This window comes from Ranitomeya imitator, chromosome 10 (assembly GCF_032444005.1).
Source record: "Ranitomeya imitator isolate aRanImi1 chromosome 10, aRanImi1.pri, whole genome shotgun sequence".
Classification (NCBI taxonomy): Eukaryota; Metazoa; Chordata; class Amphibia; order Anura; family Dendrobatidae; genus Ranitomeya; species Ranitomeya imitator.
Genome location: NC_091291.1, coordinates 4,245,390 through 4,264,105, shown reverse-complemented (window position 1 = coordinate 4,264,105; position 18,716 = coordinate 4,245,390). Strand labels below are relative to the sequence as shown.

At 55.4% G+C, this 18,716-nt stretch overlaps 3 protein-coding genes across 3 annotated transcripts in view; all 3 read right to left on the bottom strand.

The window, feature by feature from the left end:
* CROCC (ciliary rootlet coiled-coil, rootletin) overlaps nucleotides 1-3,336 on the bottom strand; it is a 49,846-nt gene extending 46,510 nt beyond the window's left edge. The window contains exon 1 of the mRNA XM_069742044.1: nucleotides 3,269-3,336. The gene's annotated coding sequence lies outside the window, so the exon portion shown is untranslated. The remainder of the gene's footprint in view (nucleotides 1-3,268) is intronic.
* A 5,118-nt stretch (nucleotides 3,337-8,454) lies between these two features.
* LOC138651672 (uncharacterized) lies at nucleotides 8,455-10,171 on the bottom strand. The gene is made up of 2 exons (XM_069742061.1): nucleotides 9,068-10,171; nucleotides 8,455-9,026 (listed from the first exon to the last, which is right to left on the bottom strand). Exons 1-2 carry the CDS (start codon nucleotides 10,169-10,171, stop codon nucleotides 8,868-8,870), a joined length of 1,263 nt encoding a protein of 420 aa, XP_069598162.1. The 3' UTR covers nucleotides 8,455-8,867.
* Nucleotides 8,455-17,436, bottom strand: NECAP2 (NECAP endocytosis associated 2). The gene is made up of 8 exons (XM_069742064.1): nucleotides 17,208-17,436; nucleotides 17,041-17,141; nucleotides 13,618-13,722; nucleotides 13,452-13,533; nucleotides 12,382-12,490; nucleotides 11,425-11,563; nucleotides 11,253-11,340; nucleotides 8,455-11,164 (listed from the first exon to the last, which is right to left on the bottom strand). Exons 1-8 carry the CDS (start codon nucleotides 17,297-17,299, stop codon nucleotides 11,122-11,124), a joined length of 759 nt encoding a protein of 252 aa, XP_069598165.1. The 5' UTR covers nucleotides 17,300-17,436; the 3' UTR covers nucleotides 8,455-11,121.
* Nucleotides 17,437-18,716: the final 1,280 nt, after the last annotated feature.

Sequence of the window (18,716 nt, the reverse complement as noted above, 5' to 3'; positions counted from 1 at the left end):
TCGCTTCTCCCAGAAGGCACCTGGAATATGCAAATTAGCCTCCTGAAGCTTGAATCCCTGGTTTGGTGATGCTTTCGAAGCAGCTGGTCCCGGCTGTACCCAACGATCTTCTAGCTTAGGGAGACTTCGCTTCTCCCAGAAGGCACCTGGAATATGCAAATTAGCCTCCTGAAGCTTGAATCCCTGGTTTGGTGATGCTTTCGAAGCTGTGCTGTGCTGTGTGTATAAGAAAGGAATGGGGCGCAGGAGACGTCGGCCCACCATGTGCTGTGGGTATAAGAAAGGAATGGGGCGCAGGAGACGTCGGCCCACCATGTGCTGTGTGTATAAGAAAGGAATGGGGCGCGGGAGACGTCGGCCCACCATGTGCTGTGCATAAAAGAAAGGAATGGGGCGTGGGAGATGTCGGCCCACCATGTGCTGTGTGTATAAGAAAGGAATGGAGCGCGGGAGACGTCGGCCCACCATGTGCTGTGCGTATAAGAAAGGAATGGAGCGCTGGAGACGTCGGCCCACCATGTGCTGTGCGTATAAGAAAGGAATGGGGCACGGGAGACGTCGGCCCACCATGTGCTGTGCGTATAAGAAAGGAATGGAGCGCTGGAGACGTCGGCCCACCATGTGCAGTGGGTATAAGAAAGAAATGGGGCGCAGGAGACATCGGCCCACCATGTGCTGTGCGTATAAGAAAGAAATGGGGCGCAGGAGACATCGGCCCACCATGTGCTGTGCGTATAAGAAAGGAATGGAGCGCTGGAGACGTCGGCCCACCATGTGCAGTGGGTATAAGAAAGGAATGGGGCGCAGGAGACATCGGCCCACCATGTGCAGTCTCTTTCCACGCACGGAGACGCCAAAGCGCAAGTTCCAAAGAATGAAGAGAAAAGGTTACTCCAACGTAGGAAAATATAAAACTTCATCTTTAATGGAAAAATTTCATAAAAACCGGCACAATGTGGACAACAGATCCCATAGCGTTCCGCCATGATGACCAGAGTGCCGAAACGTGTCGGCCGCTCTCTGGGATCTGTTGTCCGCATTGTGCCTGTTTTTATGAAATTTTTCCATTAAAGATGAAGTTTTATATTTTCCTATGCTGGAGTAACCTTTTCTCTTCATAGTGCCGTGTGCAGCCTGGTGCTGGACGTGGCCCCTGATCTCGGGGTCCTCCTGCGGCTGCATCAACAGTTTGTCCACCTTTAACAGATACATGAAGCGCGGCCCCAGTAATGGAGGCTCCCCCGATTGCTCCATCACTCGCCCAAACTCTCGGCTCAGTAGCCAATGGCAGGGATTTACTTTGGAAGCGTCTGTGTGCACGGCGGACTCACCTGTGTGCGGGGCCCCTGGGAGCGGTGGGCTCACCTGTATTGCGGGGCCCCTGGGAGCGGCGGGTTCACCTGTGTGCGGGGCCTCTGGGAGCGGCGGGTTCACCTGTGTGCGGGGCCCATGGGAGCGGCGGGTTCACCTGTGTGCGGGGCCCATGGGAGCGGAGGGTTCATCTGTGTGCGGGGCCCCTGGGAGCAACGGGCTCATCTGTGTGCGGGGCCCCTGGGAGCAACGGGCTCACCTGTGTGCGGGGGCCCCTGGGAGCGGCGGGCTCACCTGTGTGCGGGGGCCCCTGGGAGCGGCGGGCTCAGCTGTGTGCGGGGCCCCTGGGAGCGGCGGGCTCACCTGTGTGCGGGGGCTCCTGGGAGCGGCGGGCTCAGCTGTGTGCGGGGCCCCTGGGAGCGGCGGGCTCACCTGTGTGCGGGGCCCCTGGGAGCGGCGGGCTCACCTGTGTGGGGGCCCCTGGGATCGGCGGGCTCACCTGTGTGCGGGGCCCCTGGGAGCGGCGGGCTCACCTGTGTGCGGGGGCTCCTGGGAGCGGCGGGCTCAGCTGTGTGCGGGGGCTCCTGGGAGCGGCGGGCTCAGCTGTGTGCGGGGCCCCTGGGAGCGGCGGGCTCACCTGTGTGCGGGGCCCCTGGGAGCGGCGGGCTCACCTGTGTGGGGGCCCCTGGGATCGGCGGGCTCACCTGTGTGCGGGGCCCCTGGGAGCGGCGGGCTCACCTGTGTGCGGGGGCCCCTGGGAGCGGCGGGCTCAGCTGTGTGCGGGGCCCCTGGGAGCGGCGGGCTCACCTGTGTGCGGGGCCCCTGGGAGCGGCGGGCTCACCTGTGTGTGGGGGCCCCTGGGAGCGGCGGGCTCACCTGTGTGCGGGGCCCCTGGGAGCGGCGGGCTCACCTGTGTGCGGGGGCCCCTGGGAGCGGCGGGTTCACCTGTGTGCGGGGACCCCTTGGAGCGGCGGGCTCACCTGTGTGCGGGGGCCCCTGGGAGCGGCGGGCTCACCTGTGTGCGGGGGCCCCTGGGAGCGGCGGGCTCACCTGTGTGCGGGGGCCCCTGGGAGCGGCGGGCTCACCTGTGTGCGGGGGCCCCTGGGAGCGGCGGGCTCACCTGTGTGCGGGGGCCCCTGGGAGCGGCGGGCTCACCTGTGTGCGGGGGCCCCTGGGAGCGGCGGGCTCACCTGTGTGCGGGGGCCCCTGGGAGCGGCGGGCTCACCTGTGTGCGGGGGCCCCTGGGAGCGGCGGGCTCACCTGTGTGCGGGGCCCCTAGGAGCGGCGGGCTCACCTGTGTGTGGGAGCCCCTGGGAGCGGCGGGCTCACCTGTGTGCGGGGCCCCTGGGAGCGGCGGGCTCACCTGTGTGCGGGGGCCCCTGGGAGCAGCGGGTTCACCTGTGTGCGGGGACCCCTTGGAGCGGTGGGCTCACCTGTGTGCGGGGGCCCCTGGGAGCGGCGGGCTCACCTGTGTGCGGGGGCCCCTGGGAGCGGCGGGCTCACCTGTGTGCGGGGGCCCCTGGGAGCAGCGGGTTCACCTGTGTGCGGGGACCCCTTGAAGCGGCAGGCTCACCTGTGTGCGGGGGCCCCTGGGAGCAGCGGGTTCACCTGTGTGCGGGGACCCCTTGAAGCGGCAGGCTCACCTGTGTGCGGGGGCCCCTGGGAGCGGCGGGCTCACCTGTGTGCGGGGGCCCCTGGGAGCGGCGGGCTCACCTGTGTGCGGGGGCCCCTGGGAGCGGCGGGCTCACCTGTGTGCGGGGGCCCCTGGGAGCGGCGGGCTCACCTGTGTGCGGGGGCCCCTGGGAGCGGCGGGCTCACCTGTGTGCGGGGGCCCCTGGGAGCGGCGGGCTCACCTGTGTGCGGGGGCCCCTGGGAGCGGTGGGCTCACCTATGTGCGGGGCCCCTGGGAGCGGCGGGCTCACCTGTGTGCGGGGGCCCCTGGGAGCGGCGGGCTCACCTGTGTGCGGGGCTGCAGCCGTCCTCACTGCTGCTCGGTGGCTTCTGTCCTCTCGGGTCACTTTCCTTGGTGGCCGCCGTCTCCGCCCCGCACACAATCAATCAATGTAAAGGGCTTTTGTTCTGCGCCCTGGTTACCAGGTAGGAAGCCGGAGAAAGGCAGCGGCGCTAATCCAAAGCTTATTAGCGTGTGTGTGGCTGGTAAACACAACCTGTGAGGTTGTCAGGGTGGAGGGGTTGTCACGGGAGAACGGCCGGAATTCAGGTGACTCTGCTCCTGCACAAAACCCCTCACCGTCTCCATCACAGCCCGCACCTACCCAGAGGGTCCGACTCACAATGGGAAGATACTGTGATATAGAAGATGCTAAGCACAGCCTAAATAGGGGAGGTGCACAGTCATAGGTGCCCAAACCTGAACATATACAATATAAAGTGACTAGCACACTCCAGGGTGTTGTGATGCAAAAAAGTGGGGATTTATTACATACAGTAAATCACAAACGTTTCGGTCGATACTGGACCTTCATCAGTGTGCTAGGTATAATTGTATACTTGTATGGCCCCAAAACAATAGAATACTCGGATTTGCATCAACTGACGGTGAGTCAGAATAATAGGTGGCGCTGAGGCTTAAAAGAGCTGTCAGTACGCCGGGACACTAGGGATAAATGCGGTATCCACCGCTAATAGTGTGACACTCTCTATTAGCGGTGGATACCGCATTTATCCCTAGTGTCCCGGCGTACTGACAGCTCTTAAGCCTCAGCGCCACCTATTATTCTGACTCACCGTCAGTTGATGCAAATCCGAGTATTCTATTGTTTTGGGGCCATACAAGTATACAATTATACCTAGCACACTGATGAAGGTCCAGTATCGACCGAAACGTTTGTGATTTACTGTATGTAATAAATCCCCACTTTTTTGCATCACAACACCCTGGAGTGTGCTAGTCACTGTCACGATTCCCCTGACCGCTGCCACCAATGGGTCAGGAGTCACACCGTGACAGTCACCCCTACGTCACGGATTGAGGTGACTTTAGGCCAACAGACGGCTATCACATGTGCAGGGGGGCTTATCTTAGTTATCCCTCCACTCCACGATGTGATGAAAAACCACACACAAGGCTATTGACCTCTTAGTTTACAGCAGGGGCTTATTCTAGGTATCCCACTGCTTTCAATATACCACAAACTGCAGGGATTTATGTATATCCCGCTTACAGTTCCACTTAACACTTGCAGCTCTCTGGCGCCCCCTTACTCTCAGGTCAGATTAGGTACTGCACCCTGGGTAATTAGTCGCCAGAAAGGCTGCCTGCTATGTACTGGCTATTGGGCACGCTGCAGCGACGCGATAACTACTCCCACTCAGGCAGGAACAATAATTATTAACGCCGCAGCCGCTACAACATAACCCAAAAGTCTGCACACTTCTCGCTGCCACCAGCTTCGATTAAACAGGTCCGAAGCTAACCCAACACAACAGTAACAGTAGCGTATTTCCCTTCAGAAGACAGGGTAAGGTTAGAGCAGGAGAACGGACTAATATATAATATTATATCCCATAAAAAATTAATTAGGCAGTGCTTTATCAAAAATATTTTATAAAGAAGTTACAAATGAGACAATTGCAAATATGTACATGGGTAATTATAACATAAAGGGAATAAATGAGAAAAGCAACACTCACATGTTTAAAGCATGACAGGCATCCAGGCTAGTGGAGTTTTTCCATATGTCCCAGCTCATTTGGACGTGCTGCTGGCTTCAGAAGACAAGCAGTCCAGAAGGAGAAATCAGCAGAAGAGAGTCAGCTGGGGCTCCTGCCACAAACTTAATACCTTAAGGCTTTGACATCACAGAAGGGCTGGCTTATCCAGACCCTCCTCTCTCTACATTCTGAGTAAACTTTAAACTATTTCCTCAGATTTCTATAACTTCACTACAAAACATGTCAGAGTCCTAACATACTCATAATTCATCTCGGATTAACGTGAGCATTCTAATGAGATCAAATATGTCCTATCTGGGATACATTTTTCCAGATAAAACCCTACTTCTTTACCAGATGGAGTTAGAAGCCCGAGTTTCATGGGATGTGTAGATACACCGAGTGAGACTACGAATATATATTTTCATGTTCCTAGCTTAAATCGTTTGCCTAACATCTAACAAAAACTAAACAAAGAATCTTTCATGGATTCTTGAAGTTTCTACTTCCCTTATAGCTGAACAAGAGCTTACACAGGAAATGCCAGTTGTAAATTCCATGCGGCAATAAAACCTCTCTTCCCCCATACTCTCAGAGAAGGAAAGCCAGGAATTTGCAGCTACAAACTGTTACTCCACGAAGGGGGCTTAGCCCATGCAGGCTAGCAAGAGAACTACTCATGATATTTCATACCATATCGTGACAGTCACTTTATATTGTATACGACTCACAATGGGGGCACGGCCCGCACCTACCCAGAGGGTCCGACTCACAATGGGGGCACGGCCCGCACCTACCCAGAGGGTCCGACTCACAATGGGGGCACGGCCCGCACCTACCCAGAGGGTCCGACTCACAATGGGGGCACGGCCCGCACCTACCCAGAGGGTCCGACTCACAATGGGGGCACGGCCCGCACCTACCCAGAGGGTCCGACTCACAATGGGGGCACGGCCCGCACCTACCCAGAGGGTCCGACTCACAATGGGGGCACGGCCCGCACCTACCCAGAGGGTCCGACTCACAATGGGGGCACGGCCCGCACCTACCCAGAGGGTCCGACTCACAATGGGGGCACGGCCCGCACCTACCCAGAGGGTCCGACTCACAATGGGGGCACGGCCCGCACCTACCCAGAGGGTCCGACTCACAATGGGGGCACGGCCCGCACCTACCCAGAGGGTCCGACTCACAATGGGGGCACGGCCCGCACCTACCCAGAGGGTCCGACTCACAATGGGGGCACGGCCCGCACCTACCCAGAGGGTCCGACTCACAATGGGGGCACGGCCCGCACCTACCCAGAGGGTCCGACTCACAATGGGGGCACGGCCCGCACCTACCCAGAGGGTCCGACTCACAATGGGGGCACGGCCCGCACCTACCCAGAGGGTCCGACTCACAATGGGGGCACGGCCCGCACCTACCCAGAGGGTCCGACTCACAATGGGGGCACGGCCCGCACCTACCCAGAGGGTCCGACTCACAATGGGGGCACGGCCCGCACCTACCCAGAGGGTCCGACTCACAATGGGGGCACAGCCCGCACCTACCCAGAGGGTCCGACTCACAATGGTAGCACAGCCTTCACCTACCCAGAGGGTCCGACTCACAATGGGAGCACGGCCTTCACCTACCCAGAGGGTCCAACTCACAATAGGGGCACAGCATGCCAGTTGGTGGCATTGCCTAACAAGGGTACGCAGGGGGGGGGAGCACAGGCCGACTCACAGGATTATGCGATGGGGGCAGGTGACAACTCACATGGTCACATAGGGTGGCACACACCCTGGGAGATGGCACATACCTCGTGAGGGCACTGCCAATGTACTTGTATCCACGTCACCCAGGATCCTGCACATCTGTACCCGGCGTATCCACGGCCCTCGTACTGGAGCGGTGCCTGTTCGCTCACTTCTCGATCCTGACAGTGTACGAACCCCACGCGCCCCTTCATTATACAGCAGCTAGTCGTGTGGTACAGAAATGATACCGTACAAAAAAATCGAAATGACGGTTGTCAGGAACATGAGGTATTTGATTGTGTATTATCGCGCACACTGAGCTCTGCTACATCCAAGGGCAGACACACTGTGGGCCATTCCAACCCCCCGCTTCTCACTCTGCCTGCTGCTTGTGTGTAATTCAGAACCCCTCATTTCACCCCTTCCTGAAGAATTTTTATGATTCTATGCTCAGGCAGACCAGTTTCCCTAAAACTACTCATTCACCCTCCCACATGGTACTAGTTGAAACTGGTGTAGCCACCATGAGATTCTTTGTTCTTTTAAGGTTATCTATAGCGACACCGATCCGGGCTAGGGATATAAGGATTATATATTCCGGATGTCCATCGATAGATCTATCACTCACTGAAAACACTAGCAGCTAAACACGAGTGCAAAGCGTGAATTTCTCCGCAGGTAATTACTCCGTGTGTACACTTAAAAAAAAATCTCCATGATGTGGGGCACACTCTGATCATCGTGTCTTTCTTATACGAGGTTTATACAGCGAGACATGCGTAAAAAGTTTTCATATTCTAAGTAAAGGGGAGGTGTCAGTCTCTAAGTGATGTCACCACAGGGGAAGGGCTTTGGTTTTAGGCTAGGGAATAAGTTAGTGAGACACTATTCTTGCAGAGTCTTTTTGTCCGGGGGCTAGTTGCTATACAGATGTGTGACATGCATCTAGATGTGGCCCCTCCTCATCCTCAGCACACACCCAGCCATGATGATATGAAATGATCTGAACGCTATGTAAGTTTTTTTTTTTTCAATTTTAATCCTTTTTATATTTGTAATTGTATTGTACACATGATTTGTCTTCATTATAATAGCTTTTTATACTTTGTAAATACTGCCTACCTTTTTTTGGAGTAAAATATATAATTTACTAGCTTGTCTCTCCTTGTTCTATAACGAACTGTCGTGTCCTCTGAGGTGAACTACACTACTGATTTTGGTTGGCTCCGGATCCGTTAATCCTTAGGAAATCGGAGCTGGTGGCAGCATACTTTGTCCTGTGCAATCGGGCGTCTTTGCAGCGACCGGCGGCGTTGATATTATCGTTCCCGCCTGTGCGGAAGTAGTTATATCGCCTCGCTGCAGCGTGCCCAGTAGCCAGTACATAGCAGGCAGCCTTTCTGGCGACTAATTATCCCAGGTGCAGTACCCTGACTGACCTGAGGGTAAGGGGGGGGGGGGGGGTGCTGGAGAGCTGCAAGTTCCAAACCGGAACTGGGATATAGATAAATCCCCTACAGAAAGAACCAGGGGCAAACAACCCCGGTTCGTGACAAATTGGTGTCAGCCGTGGGGATGATAAAGGCATCCTGCCCGTGAACTGTGACAGATTGGTGGGATCCGTGACAGCGGTAAAAGGAAACCTGTAGATGTGGGCGCAGTAATGGCGTCACCCTGCAGAACCAAGATGGCGGTGATCGGAGAACGACAATGAGACTTCTAGTTACTGAAATAAATCTTTATTCCACTGTTAGAAATCTTCAAAGAATTTTACAAATATTAAAACACAAAAAGCCCAAAAACCAGAAAATCACGCGGTTATTAGTAAAAGCCGAAAACAGAAAAGAGGCCGATTGGTCAAAGAAATAATGGCCCAGACGGGAATGTTCCAGAACGGAGCAGATTGTCAGCTCTGCAGCCGCGCTCCTCAGCTCCAATCACAGGTAAAGCTGCAGCAAAGTCACTCTGGAAAGGTTTCATTACTTCTCGAGTGACATCATGTGCACTGCACATATGCCGCAGTCACATCCAGAGCTGCACTCATCACAATCACTCCTGATAATGAGCTCACACTGGCTGGCCTGCATTGTGGGGGATGGATCGTGTGCTGCACCTTGTCCTACAGGGTTCACACAGTCACCACCGGGGGGCAGCACGGAAAACTATGGAATGATGCCTGCAGCTCTGGCTGTGACTAGAGTATGAGACGTAAAGTGACTGCAACTGTGGCTGTGAGTGGGGTATGAAACATAAGGTGACTGCAGCTCCGGAGGCGAATGAAGTATGAGACATAAGGTGACTGAAGCTCCGGAGGTGAATGAAGTATGAGACATAAGGTGACTGCAGCTCCAAAGGCGACTGGAGTATGAGTCATAAGGTGACTGCAGCTCCGGAGGCGACTGGAGTAGGAGACATAAGGTGACTGCAACTCTGGAGGCGACTGGAGTATGAGACATAAGGTGACTGCAGCTCCGGAGGCGAATGAAGTATGAGACATAAGGTGACTGCAGCTCCGGAGGTGACTGGAGTATGAGACATAAGGTGACTGCAGCTCCGGAGGCGAATGAAGTATGAGACATAAGGTGACTGCAGCTCCAAAGGCGACTGGAGTATGAGTCATAAGGTGACTGCAGCTCCGGAGGCGACTGGAGTAGGAGACATAAGGTGACTACAACTCTGGAGGCGACTGGAGTATGAGACATAAGGTGACTGCAGCTCCGGAGGCGAATGAAGTATGAGACATAAGGTGACTGCAGCTCCGGAGGTGACTGGAGTATGAGACATAAGGTGACTGCAGCTCCGGAGGCGAATGAAGTATGAGACATAAGGTGACTGCAGCTCCAAAGGCGACTGGAGTATGAGTCATAAGGTGACTGCAGCTCCGGAGGCGACTGGAGTAGGAGACATAAGGTGACTACAACTCTGGAGGCGACTGGAGTATGAGACATAAGGTGACTGCAGCTCCGGAGGCGAATGAAGTATGAGACATAAGGTGACTGCAGCTCCGGAGGTGAATGAAGTATGAGACATAAGGTGACTGCAGCTCCAAAGGCGACTGGAGTATGAGTCATAAGGTGACTACAACTCTGGAGGCGACTGGAGTATGAGACATAAGGTGACTGCAGCTCCGGAGGCGAATGAAGTATGAGACATAAGGTGACTGCAGCTCCGGAGGTGAATGAAGTATGAGACATAAGGTGACTGCAGCTCCAAAGGCGACTGGAGTATGAGTCATAAGGTGACTGCAGCTCCGGAGGCGACTGGAGTAGGAGACATAAGGTGACTGCAACTCTGGAGGCGACTGGAGTATGAGACATAAGGTGACTGCAGCTCCGGAGGCGACTGGAGTAGGAGACATAAGGTGACTGCAGCTCCGGAGGCGACTGGAGTAGGAGACATAAGGTGACTGCAGCTCCGGAAGTGACTGGAGTATGAGACATAAGGTGACTGCAGCTCCGGAGGTGACTGGAGTATGAGACATAAGGTGACTGCAGCTCCGGAGGTGACTGGAATATGAGACAAAGTGACTGCAGCGCTGGCTGTGAATGAAAACAAGACGTGGTGACTGGAGTACAGACGTGGTGACTGCAGCTCTGGAGGTGACTGGAGTGTAGGATACCCCGTGACTGTGTACGGAGCCCGTGCTCGGCCGGACCCCCAGCATCTCTCGCTCGTTTTCCTCTTCACATTCGGCTTCTTGTATAAAATCATTTAAAATCTTTAGAAATTTTAATTGCACCAAAAATCTGACAAGAAAATATATAAACATGGAGGCGGAGGGGAAGGCTGAAGACCCCAAGCTACACTTACTCAGGTTAGGACCCCCCATGGGGGCGCCACCATAAGGCACTTAGGTGGGGGAGCACAAGTCTAGACCCGGCCGCAGGGACAGAAAGCGGCAGCCGATCCTCAGGATTGTGGAAAAGCCTCCATACCTGCAGAAAAGGCTAAGGGGTCTTGGAAATAATATTGGGGGCACCCAGCTTTCCCTGATGCAGAATGGCAGACTGGCCGCCTCATGTGAGGTCACGTTTTGGGATTAGATCTTTGGTGACCGGTTTAGTCGGCGACCATTTAGTGGCGCCATTTTCAGTAAACAGTTTTCAGGGCTCCTGAGGATTTCCAGGAGGCTTCAGACGTCCTGTAATAGATCGGCCCACCGCAATCCACCAGAAAGGTCCGTGAGGTTCTGAAGAAGCTGATCCCAGCAGCAGAAGAACGTAGGTCTGTATGGGAGACCCCCAACCCAAGACGAGAACAGGAAACCTTCATCAGACGCCGTCAAAGGAGCAACAACAGAACCACCATCATTGTCCGCCAGATCCAAGAGTGTCCAGTGCTGCTCTGGTCCATCAGATAGAAACCCCGCGGGGCACAGAGGTCGGGACCATCAGAACTGCACCCACCCGGAGCTCGGCTGTCCAGAGGCTGAACTGTGAAGAGCAATGCAGGAGAGATGGTGTAACACCTGAACGAGACCCCCGCCCAGGGCAAGGAGAATCTGCTATGACCCCAACTCACCCCGCAGCCTTCGTGAAGTCGCCCCACGCGTCTGTAGAAGCCGCTGGTTCCGCGCTGGAGGAAAAGCTTCCGATATCCAAGAGCAGCCCTGGATCAGGAGAGATCAGAGGGGTCAGGGCGCCGCTCGTCTCTACACAGGAATCCTGGGGGTGCACCAGTAATCATACCCTACCTGCTGAGGCTGCGGTCGGCTGGGGGGCGCTCTGCTGAGAGGTGGTCCTGGTGCCGGGCGGTGGGGGCAGCAGGCTGGGTCCGGAGCTCAGTGGTCGCGGTTTAGCAGCAGTAGGGGCGCCATCTTTTTTCTTCATGTTCTGAGGGGAGAGGGGGTACATGCTGCAGAAGAATCCATAGCCAGGTGCCCACCAAAGAATCAGACATAGCAGCAGCAGAAATAAAATATAACTTGTAATGGTTCATTAAAAACTTTATCTCAAAAGGAATAAAATATCAAAGCAGCAGATAAAAGCGGGGGGTCTCCCCGAGAATCATCCCATTACAGGCGTCCTCACCGGACCACCCATGCCCTGATTACACAATATGGACAACTGGCCCAAAATGTATATCAGGCAGTGATGGTAGTCAAATACTGGATAAACAGGTGTCGCTAAATATTGCCCCTCTGGGCACGGCCGACAGAGCCCCCAATATACAGCTATTGGGATTATTGGTTTCCAGGGAAGGTTTCACACGCTTCATATTAATCACCCGGAGATTAAGGAAAAGACACCACAATTCAATAGAATAAGTCTAACTGTCCGGATAGCGGCAGAGGAGCCACAAGCTTCCCCTGATGACTGCAGGAACAATAACCACACAAAGGTTTAGGACAAAGATGTAACCTAGAAACCACAAGAAAAGGGGAAGATTGTTCCATTTAATGATGACAAGTCAAAACTATAGAAATGTCTCTCGCCAGATTCTTGGGAGACCCCTTTACATTCATCGGAGACACCCCGATTATTTCTGCTGCTTTGATATTTTATGCCTTTTGCGATTTTATTCTCCTGTTACACTACTGATACAAGTAGCAGAGCCCACAGCTCGCCGGACTCCAACCACACACACAAGACAATCCTGGCCCGTCACCAGAGAAGTACGGTCCCGGCGGGTGTGACCGCCCTCCACCTACAGCTATGTTGATCTTGATCGTCTGTCCCTCCTTGAAGCCGAGGTCCAGTTTCGGTCCCGGATTCGGGTTCTGAGCTTGTTTTGCAAATTCTGACTGTTGCTTCACCCACCTGGAGGCGGAAAGATGGAGACAGGAGTCACAAAACTGAGATAACCGGAAATCATCAGCCGCGACCGCCGCAGGCGGCCCGAAAATCATCAGCCGCGACCGCCACAGGCGGCCCGGAAATCAGCAGCCACGACCGTCACAGGCGGCCCAGAAATCAGCAGCCGCGACCGCCACAGGCGGCCCAGAAATCAGCAGCCGCGACCGCCACAGGCGGCCCGGAAATCAGCAGCCGCGACCGCCACAGGCGGCCCAGAAATCAGCAGCCACGACCGCCACAGGCGACCCGGAAATCAGCAGCCACGACCGCAACAGGCGGCCCGGAAATCAGCAGCCGCGACCGTCACAGGCGGCCCAGAAATCAGCAGCCGCGACCGCCACAGGCGGCCCAGAAATCAGCAGCCGCGACCGCCACAGGCGGCCCGAAAATCAGCAGCCGCGACCGCCACAGGCGGCCCAGAAATCAGCAGCCACGACCGCCACAGGCGACCCGGAAATCAGCAGCCACGACCGCCACAGGCGGCCCGGAAATCAGCAGCCACGACCGTCACAGGCGGCCCAGAAATCAGCAGCCGCGACCGCCACAGGCGGCCCAGAAATCAGCAGCCGCGACCGCCACAGGCGGCCCGGAAATCAGCAGCCGCGACCGCCACAGGCGGCCCAGAAATCAGCAGCCACGACCGCCACAGGCGACCCGGAAATCAGCAGCCACGACCGCCACAGGCGGCCCGGAAATCAGCAGCCGCAACCGTCACAGGCGGCCCAGAAATCAGCAGCCACGACCGTCACAGGCGGCCTGGAAATCATCAGCCGCGACAGTCACAGGCGGCCCAGAAATTATCAGCCGCGACCGCCACAGGCGGCCCAAACATTAGCAGCCACGACAGTAACAGGCGGCCCGGAAATCATGACATATAGAGACATTTACACAGTAGACAGACAGGCACCTCCTCGGAGGGACTTACTTGAAGTGATCCTGCAGAGCAACATTGAAGTCAAAGGCATCTCCGCGGTCAGCAAATCCCACCCCGATGAAAGCCCGCCGGCCTGCAGGAGAAGAACAGGTTGGACACACAGGTGGGGGGCACATCCCTATGGGCACATCTCTATGGGCACCCCGCGGCCACTCACCAGTCCCGTCCTCAATGCAAATCACAAAATAACGACTTGAATCAACAACATTTTCCACAGCGATTCCTGGAAACTGCTCCACCGACGCCTGAGCGAAGAGCTCCCCTGTGGAGAGAGGCGGGTGACCAACATGGCAGAGAGCCAGCGCGGCACACAGAGAGACGGCGCGGCACACAGAGAGACGGCACGGCTCACAGAGAGACGGCGCGGCACACAGAGAGACGGCGCGGCACACAGAGAGACGGCACGGCTCACAGAGGGGGAAGGGTTCATACAAGGCGCAGAGCTGCAGCTGTAACCACCTAACACTACAGATGACATCGGGCATCTGCAGCCGACACATCGAGGATCTGAGCCGCCGTCTGTACGGTCAGTGCAAACCGCAAACAGCGGCCACAACCTCAACTCCCGGGAGAAACAGAGCAAAGAGACGTCGCCTCGAACTACAGGGAGTTCAGACTGATGAGACATTACTGCCACAAGTATATATCACGCTCTTACACTCCTCTCCCCTCAGCGTCATGCTATTATGCTCCTCTCCCGACCGTCGCGCTCTTACACTCCTCTCCCCTCACTGTCGCGTTCTTACGCTCCTCTCCCCTCACCGCCATGCTATTACGCTCCTCTCCCCTCGCCGTCGTGCTATTACGCTTCTCTCCCCTCACCGCCGTGCTATTACGCTTCTCTCCCCTCGCCGTCGTGCTATTACGCTCCTCTCCCCTCACCGCCGTGCTATTACGCTCCTCTCCCCTCGCCGTCGTGCTATTACGCTCCTCTCCCCTCACCGCCGTGCTATTACGCTCCTCTCCCCTCGCCGTCGTGCTATTACGCTTCTCTCCCCTCGCCGTCGTGCTATTACGCTTCTCTCCCCTCGCCGTCGTGCTATTACGCTTCTCTCCCCTCGCTGTCGTGCTATTACGCTCCTCCCCTCAGCGTCGCGCTCTTACACTCCTCTCCCCGTCGTGCTATTACGCTTCTCTCCCCTCGCCGTCGTGCTATTACGCTTCTCTCCCCTCGCCGTCGTGCTATTACGCTTCTCTCCCCTCGCTGTCGTGCTATTACGCTCCTCCCCTCAGCGTCGCGCTCTTACACTCCTCTCCCCGTCGTGCTATTACGCTTCTCTCCCCTCGCCATCGTGCTATTACGCTCCTCTCGCCTCCCCGTCGTGCTATCACGCTCCTCTCCCCTCGCCGTCGTGCTATTACGCTCCTCCCTCGCCATCGTGCTATTACGCTCCTCTCGCCTCCCCGTCGTGCTATTACGCTCCTCTCCCCTCGCCATTGTGCTATCACGCTCCTCTCCCCTCGCCGTCGTGCTATTACGCTCCTCCCCTCAGCGTCGCGTTATTAAACTCCTTTCCCCTCACCGTCGTTCTATTAAGCTCCTCTCCCTTTAGCGTCGTGTTATTACACTCCTCTCCCCTCACTGTTGTTCTATTACGCTCCTCTCCCCTTAGCGTCGTGTTATTACACTCCTCTCCCCTCGGCGTCGTTTTATTACGCTCCTCTCCCCTCAGCGTCGTGTTACTACACTCCTCTCCCTTAACCGTCACGCTTTTACGCTCCTCTCCCAGCATCACGCTCTTACACTCCTCTCCCCTCACCGTCGCATTCTTACACTCCTCTCCTGTCGCCGTTGTTCAATTACGCTCCTCTCCCATTAGCGTCGCATTCTTACACTCCTCTCCCCTCACCGTCACGCTCTTACGCTCCTCTCCCCTCACCGTCGCGTTCTTACACTCCTCTCCCCTCACCGTCACGTTCTTACGCTCCTCTCCCCTCACCGTCACGTTCTTACGCTCCTCTCCCCTCACCGTCACGTTCTTACGCTCCTCTCCCCTCACCGTCACGTTCTTACGCTCCTCTCCCCTCACCGTCACGTTCTTACGCTCCTCTCCCCTCACCGTCACGTTCTTACGCTCCTCTCCCCTCACCGTCACGTTCTTACGCTCCTCTCCCCTCACCGTCACGTTCTTACGCTCCTCTCCCCTCACCGTCACGTTCTTACGCTCCTCTCCCCTCACCGTCGCGTTCTTACGCTCCTCTCCCCTCACCGTCGCGTTCTTACGCTCCTCTCCCCTCACCGTCACGTTCTTACGCTCCTCTCCCTTCACCGTCACGTTCTTACGCTCCTCTCCCCTCACCGTCACGTTCTTACGCTCCTCTCCCCTCACCGTCACATTATTACGCTCCTCTCCCCTCACCGTCACTTTATTACGCTCCTCTCCCCTCACTCACATTATTACGCTCCTCTCCCCTCACTCACATTATTACGCTCCTCTCCCCTCACCGTCACGTTCTCACGCTTCTCTCCCCTCACCGTCACATTATTACGCTCCTCTCCCCTCACCGTCGCGTTCTTACGCTCCTCTCCCCTCACCGTCACGTTCTTACGCTCCTCTCCCTCAACCGTCACATTATTACGCTCCTCTCCCTTCACCGTCACATTATTACACTCCTCTCCCTTCACCGTCACATTATTACGCTCCTCTCCCCTCACGGTCGCATTATTACACTCCTCTCCCCTCACCGTCACATTATTACGCTCCTCTCCCCTCACGGTCACATTATTACGCTCCTCTCCCCTCACGGTCACATTATTACGCTCCTCTCCCCTCACGGTCACATTATTACGCTCCTCTCCCCTCACCGTCACATTATTACGCTCCTCTCCCCTCACGGTCACATTATTACGCTCCTTTCCCCTCACGGTCACATTATTACGCTCCTCTCCCCTCACCGTCACATTATTACGCTCCTCTCCCCTCACCGTCACTTTATTACGCTCCTCTCCCCTCACTCACATTATTACGCTCCTCTCCCCTCACTCACATTATTACGCTCCTCTCCCCTCACCGTCACGTTCTCACGCTTCTCTCCCCTCACCGTCACATTATTACGCTCCTCTCCCCTCACCGTCGCGTTCTTACGCTCCTCTCCCCTCACCGTCACGTTCTTACGCTCCTCTCCCTCAACCGTCACATTATTACGCTCCTCTCCCTTCACCGTCACATTATTACACTCCTCTCCCTTCACCGTCACATTATTACGCTCCTCTCCCCTCACGGTCGCATTATTACACTCCTCTCCCCTCACCGTCACATTATTACGCTCCTCTCCCCTCACGGTCACATTATTACGCTCCTCTCCCCTCACGGTCACATTATTACGCTCCTCTCCCCTCACGGTCACATTATTACGCTCCTCTCCCCTCACGGTCACATTATTACGCTCCTCTCCCCTCACGGTCACATTATTACGCTCCTTTCCCCTCACGGTCACATTATTACGCTCCTCTCCCCTCACGGTCACATTATTACGCTCCTTTCCCCTCACGGTCACATTATTACGCTCCTCTCCCCTCACGGTCACCCTCTCACGCTCCTCTCTCCATTATCACGCTCCCCAGTCTCCCCCTCCTCACCGGAGCTCCGGTCCTCCAGCTTGATGTACGCCATCTTCCCCCTGGCGGTGATGCGGAGGCGGCCGCTCCAGGCCGGTTGGTCCAGCTGCCATTCCGCCGCTCTGTGGAGAGGACACGGGTTACCCGAGAACAGCGGCTCCTTCCCGGAGTCCCCGCCCCGCACTCACCTGTATCCCCGGTTGGACGATCGGGGAGGAATCCGGTAAACGTGAACTTCCGGCTTCACACACAACACCGACTCGTAATCGCCGTCCGCCATCTTACTACACCCGGACTTCCGCCAGCTCTATGATCACTGGGGGAGGCAGAGCGTCGTCACAGCAGCCTGGCACCTCCAGGCGGGCGCCCCCGGTACTGCAGGGAAACCCCAGCGGCCGCTGCACTGCGCATGGTCCTGTCAGCTGTGACTGGAGCCGCGGCCCTATGACAACACTTCCTGTCACATTGTTTCTCTGCTGTAGATTATTACACTGGTCTACAAAAAAAAAAAATTCTGGCATGGACTTTAGGAACAGTTTTAGACTAATCTGAGGGCGCTGACTTCAAATCTGATCTTATAATTTCTCTATCGCTATAGGTATATCGCCCATTTTCATGAATTCCATGATAAATATAAGTAGTGTATGAAAAGTGCTGGTTTATACGGTTCACTAAGGGAAATATAGTTTTCATGTCGTCTCCCGATAAATGTGAGAATATCTTTCCTTTGAACTTGCAGAATTCCCATTTGTTATGATGACACCTTGTTTTTTGGGCTGCTGGGACAGTAGAGCTACAGCAGAGCGTTGGGCGAACACTGCACGGCCTCAGCGGCAGAGCGATAAGAATGTCCTCCATCATCCTCTATAGGACGGACATTGTCTTTCCTCCATTACACATAATCTTGGATGGATGAAGCAGTGGTCAGAGCTCTCAATCACCGTGGAGGATGCAGTAACTATATATGGACCTGAAATAAGAACACGTATGAGAGGGGATGTGAGCGAGGAACAAGGAGCGATTTCATCAGGACATTAAACCAATGGAAGAACGGTATCAGGGCCGGTGGGACCCACGTATGATGGCGACTATTGCTGGTGATGAGAGACGACAGAAGCCGAACATCACCGATCAGCCGAGAAAAGAAAGTTCACATAACGGCCATGTCTCATTCATCTGTGCGCCATATAGATGTGTTTATATTCTGTAGTTTAATTCTGTAAGGATATGTGATTTGCTGCACATGGACTTTGTAATCTTTGTTATTCCTTGATTAAAAATATACAATGTAGTACCGAAAATCATGTGTTTTTATCATAAAACATTAGGAGTCATTTTCATCAAAAACTGAAAATATCCCGTAATCCTGACGTGATGGCCAAAAACGGAGCTCACATTCGTAATCAGCAGCCAAAACTGACTTGAAATAGGTTTTAAAAACTTTTGCCGGAAAAATTACGTTGGCCAGTGTTATTATTTCTATAGCACCATTGAATCCATGGTCTAAACATGAGAAGGGGTCACATACAAATTACAGATATCACTTACAGTAAAGGACTGATACGGAGGGGCGAGGACCCGGCCCTGGGGGGCTTACATTCTACAGGACGGTGGGGAAGGAGACAGTAGGTTGTAGGAGCTCCGGCGGTGGTGAGGCGGTAGCTCCGGCGGTGGTGAGGCGGTAGCTCCGGCGGTGG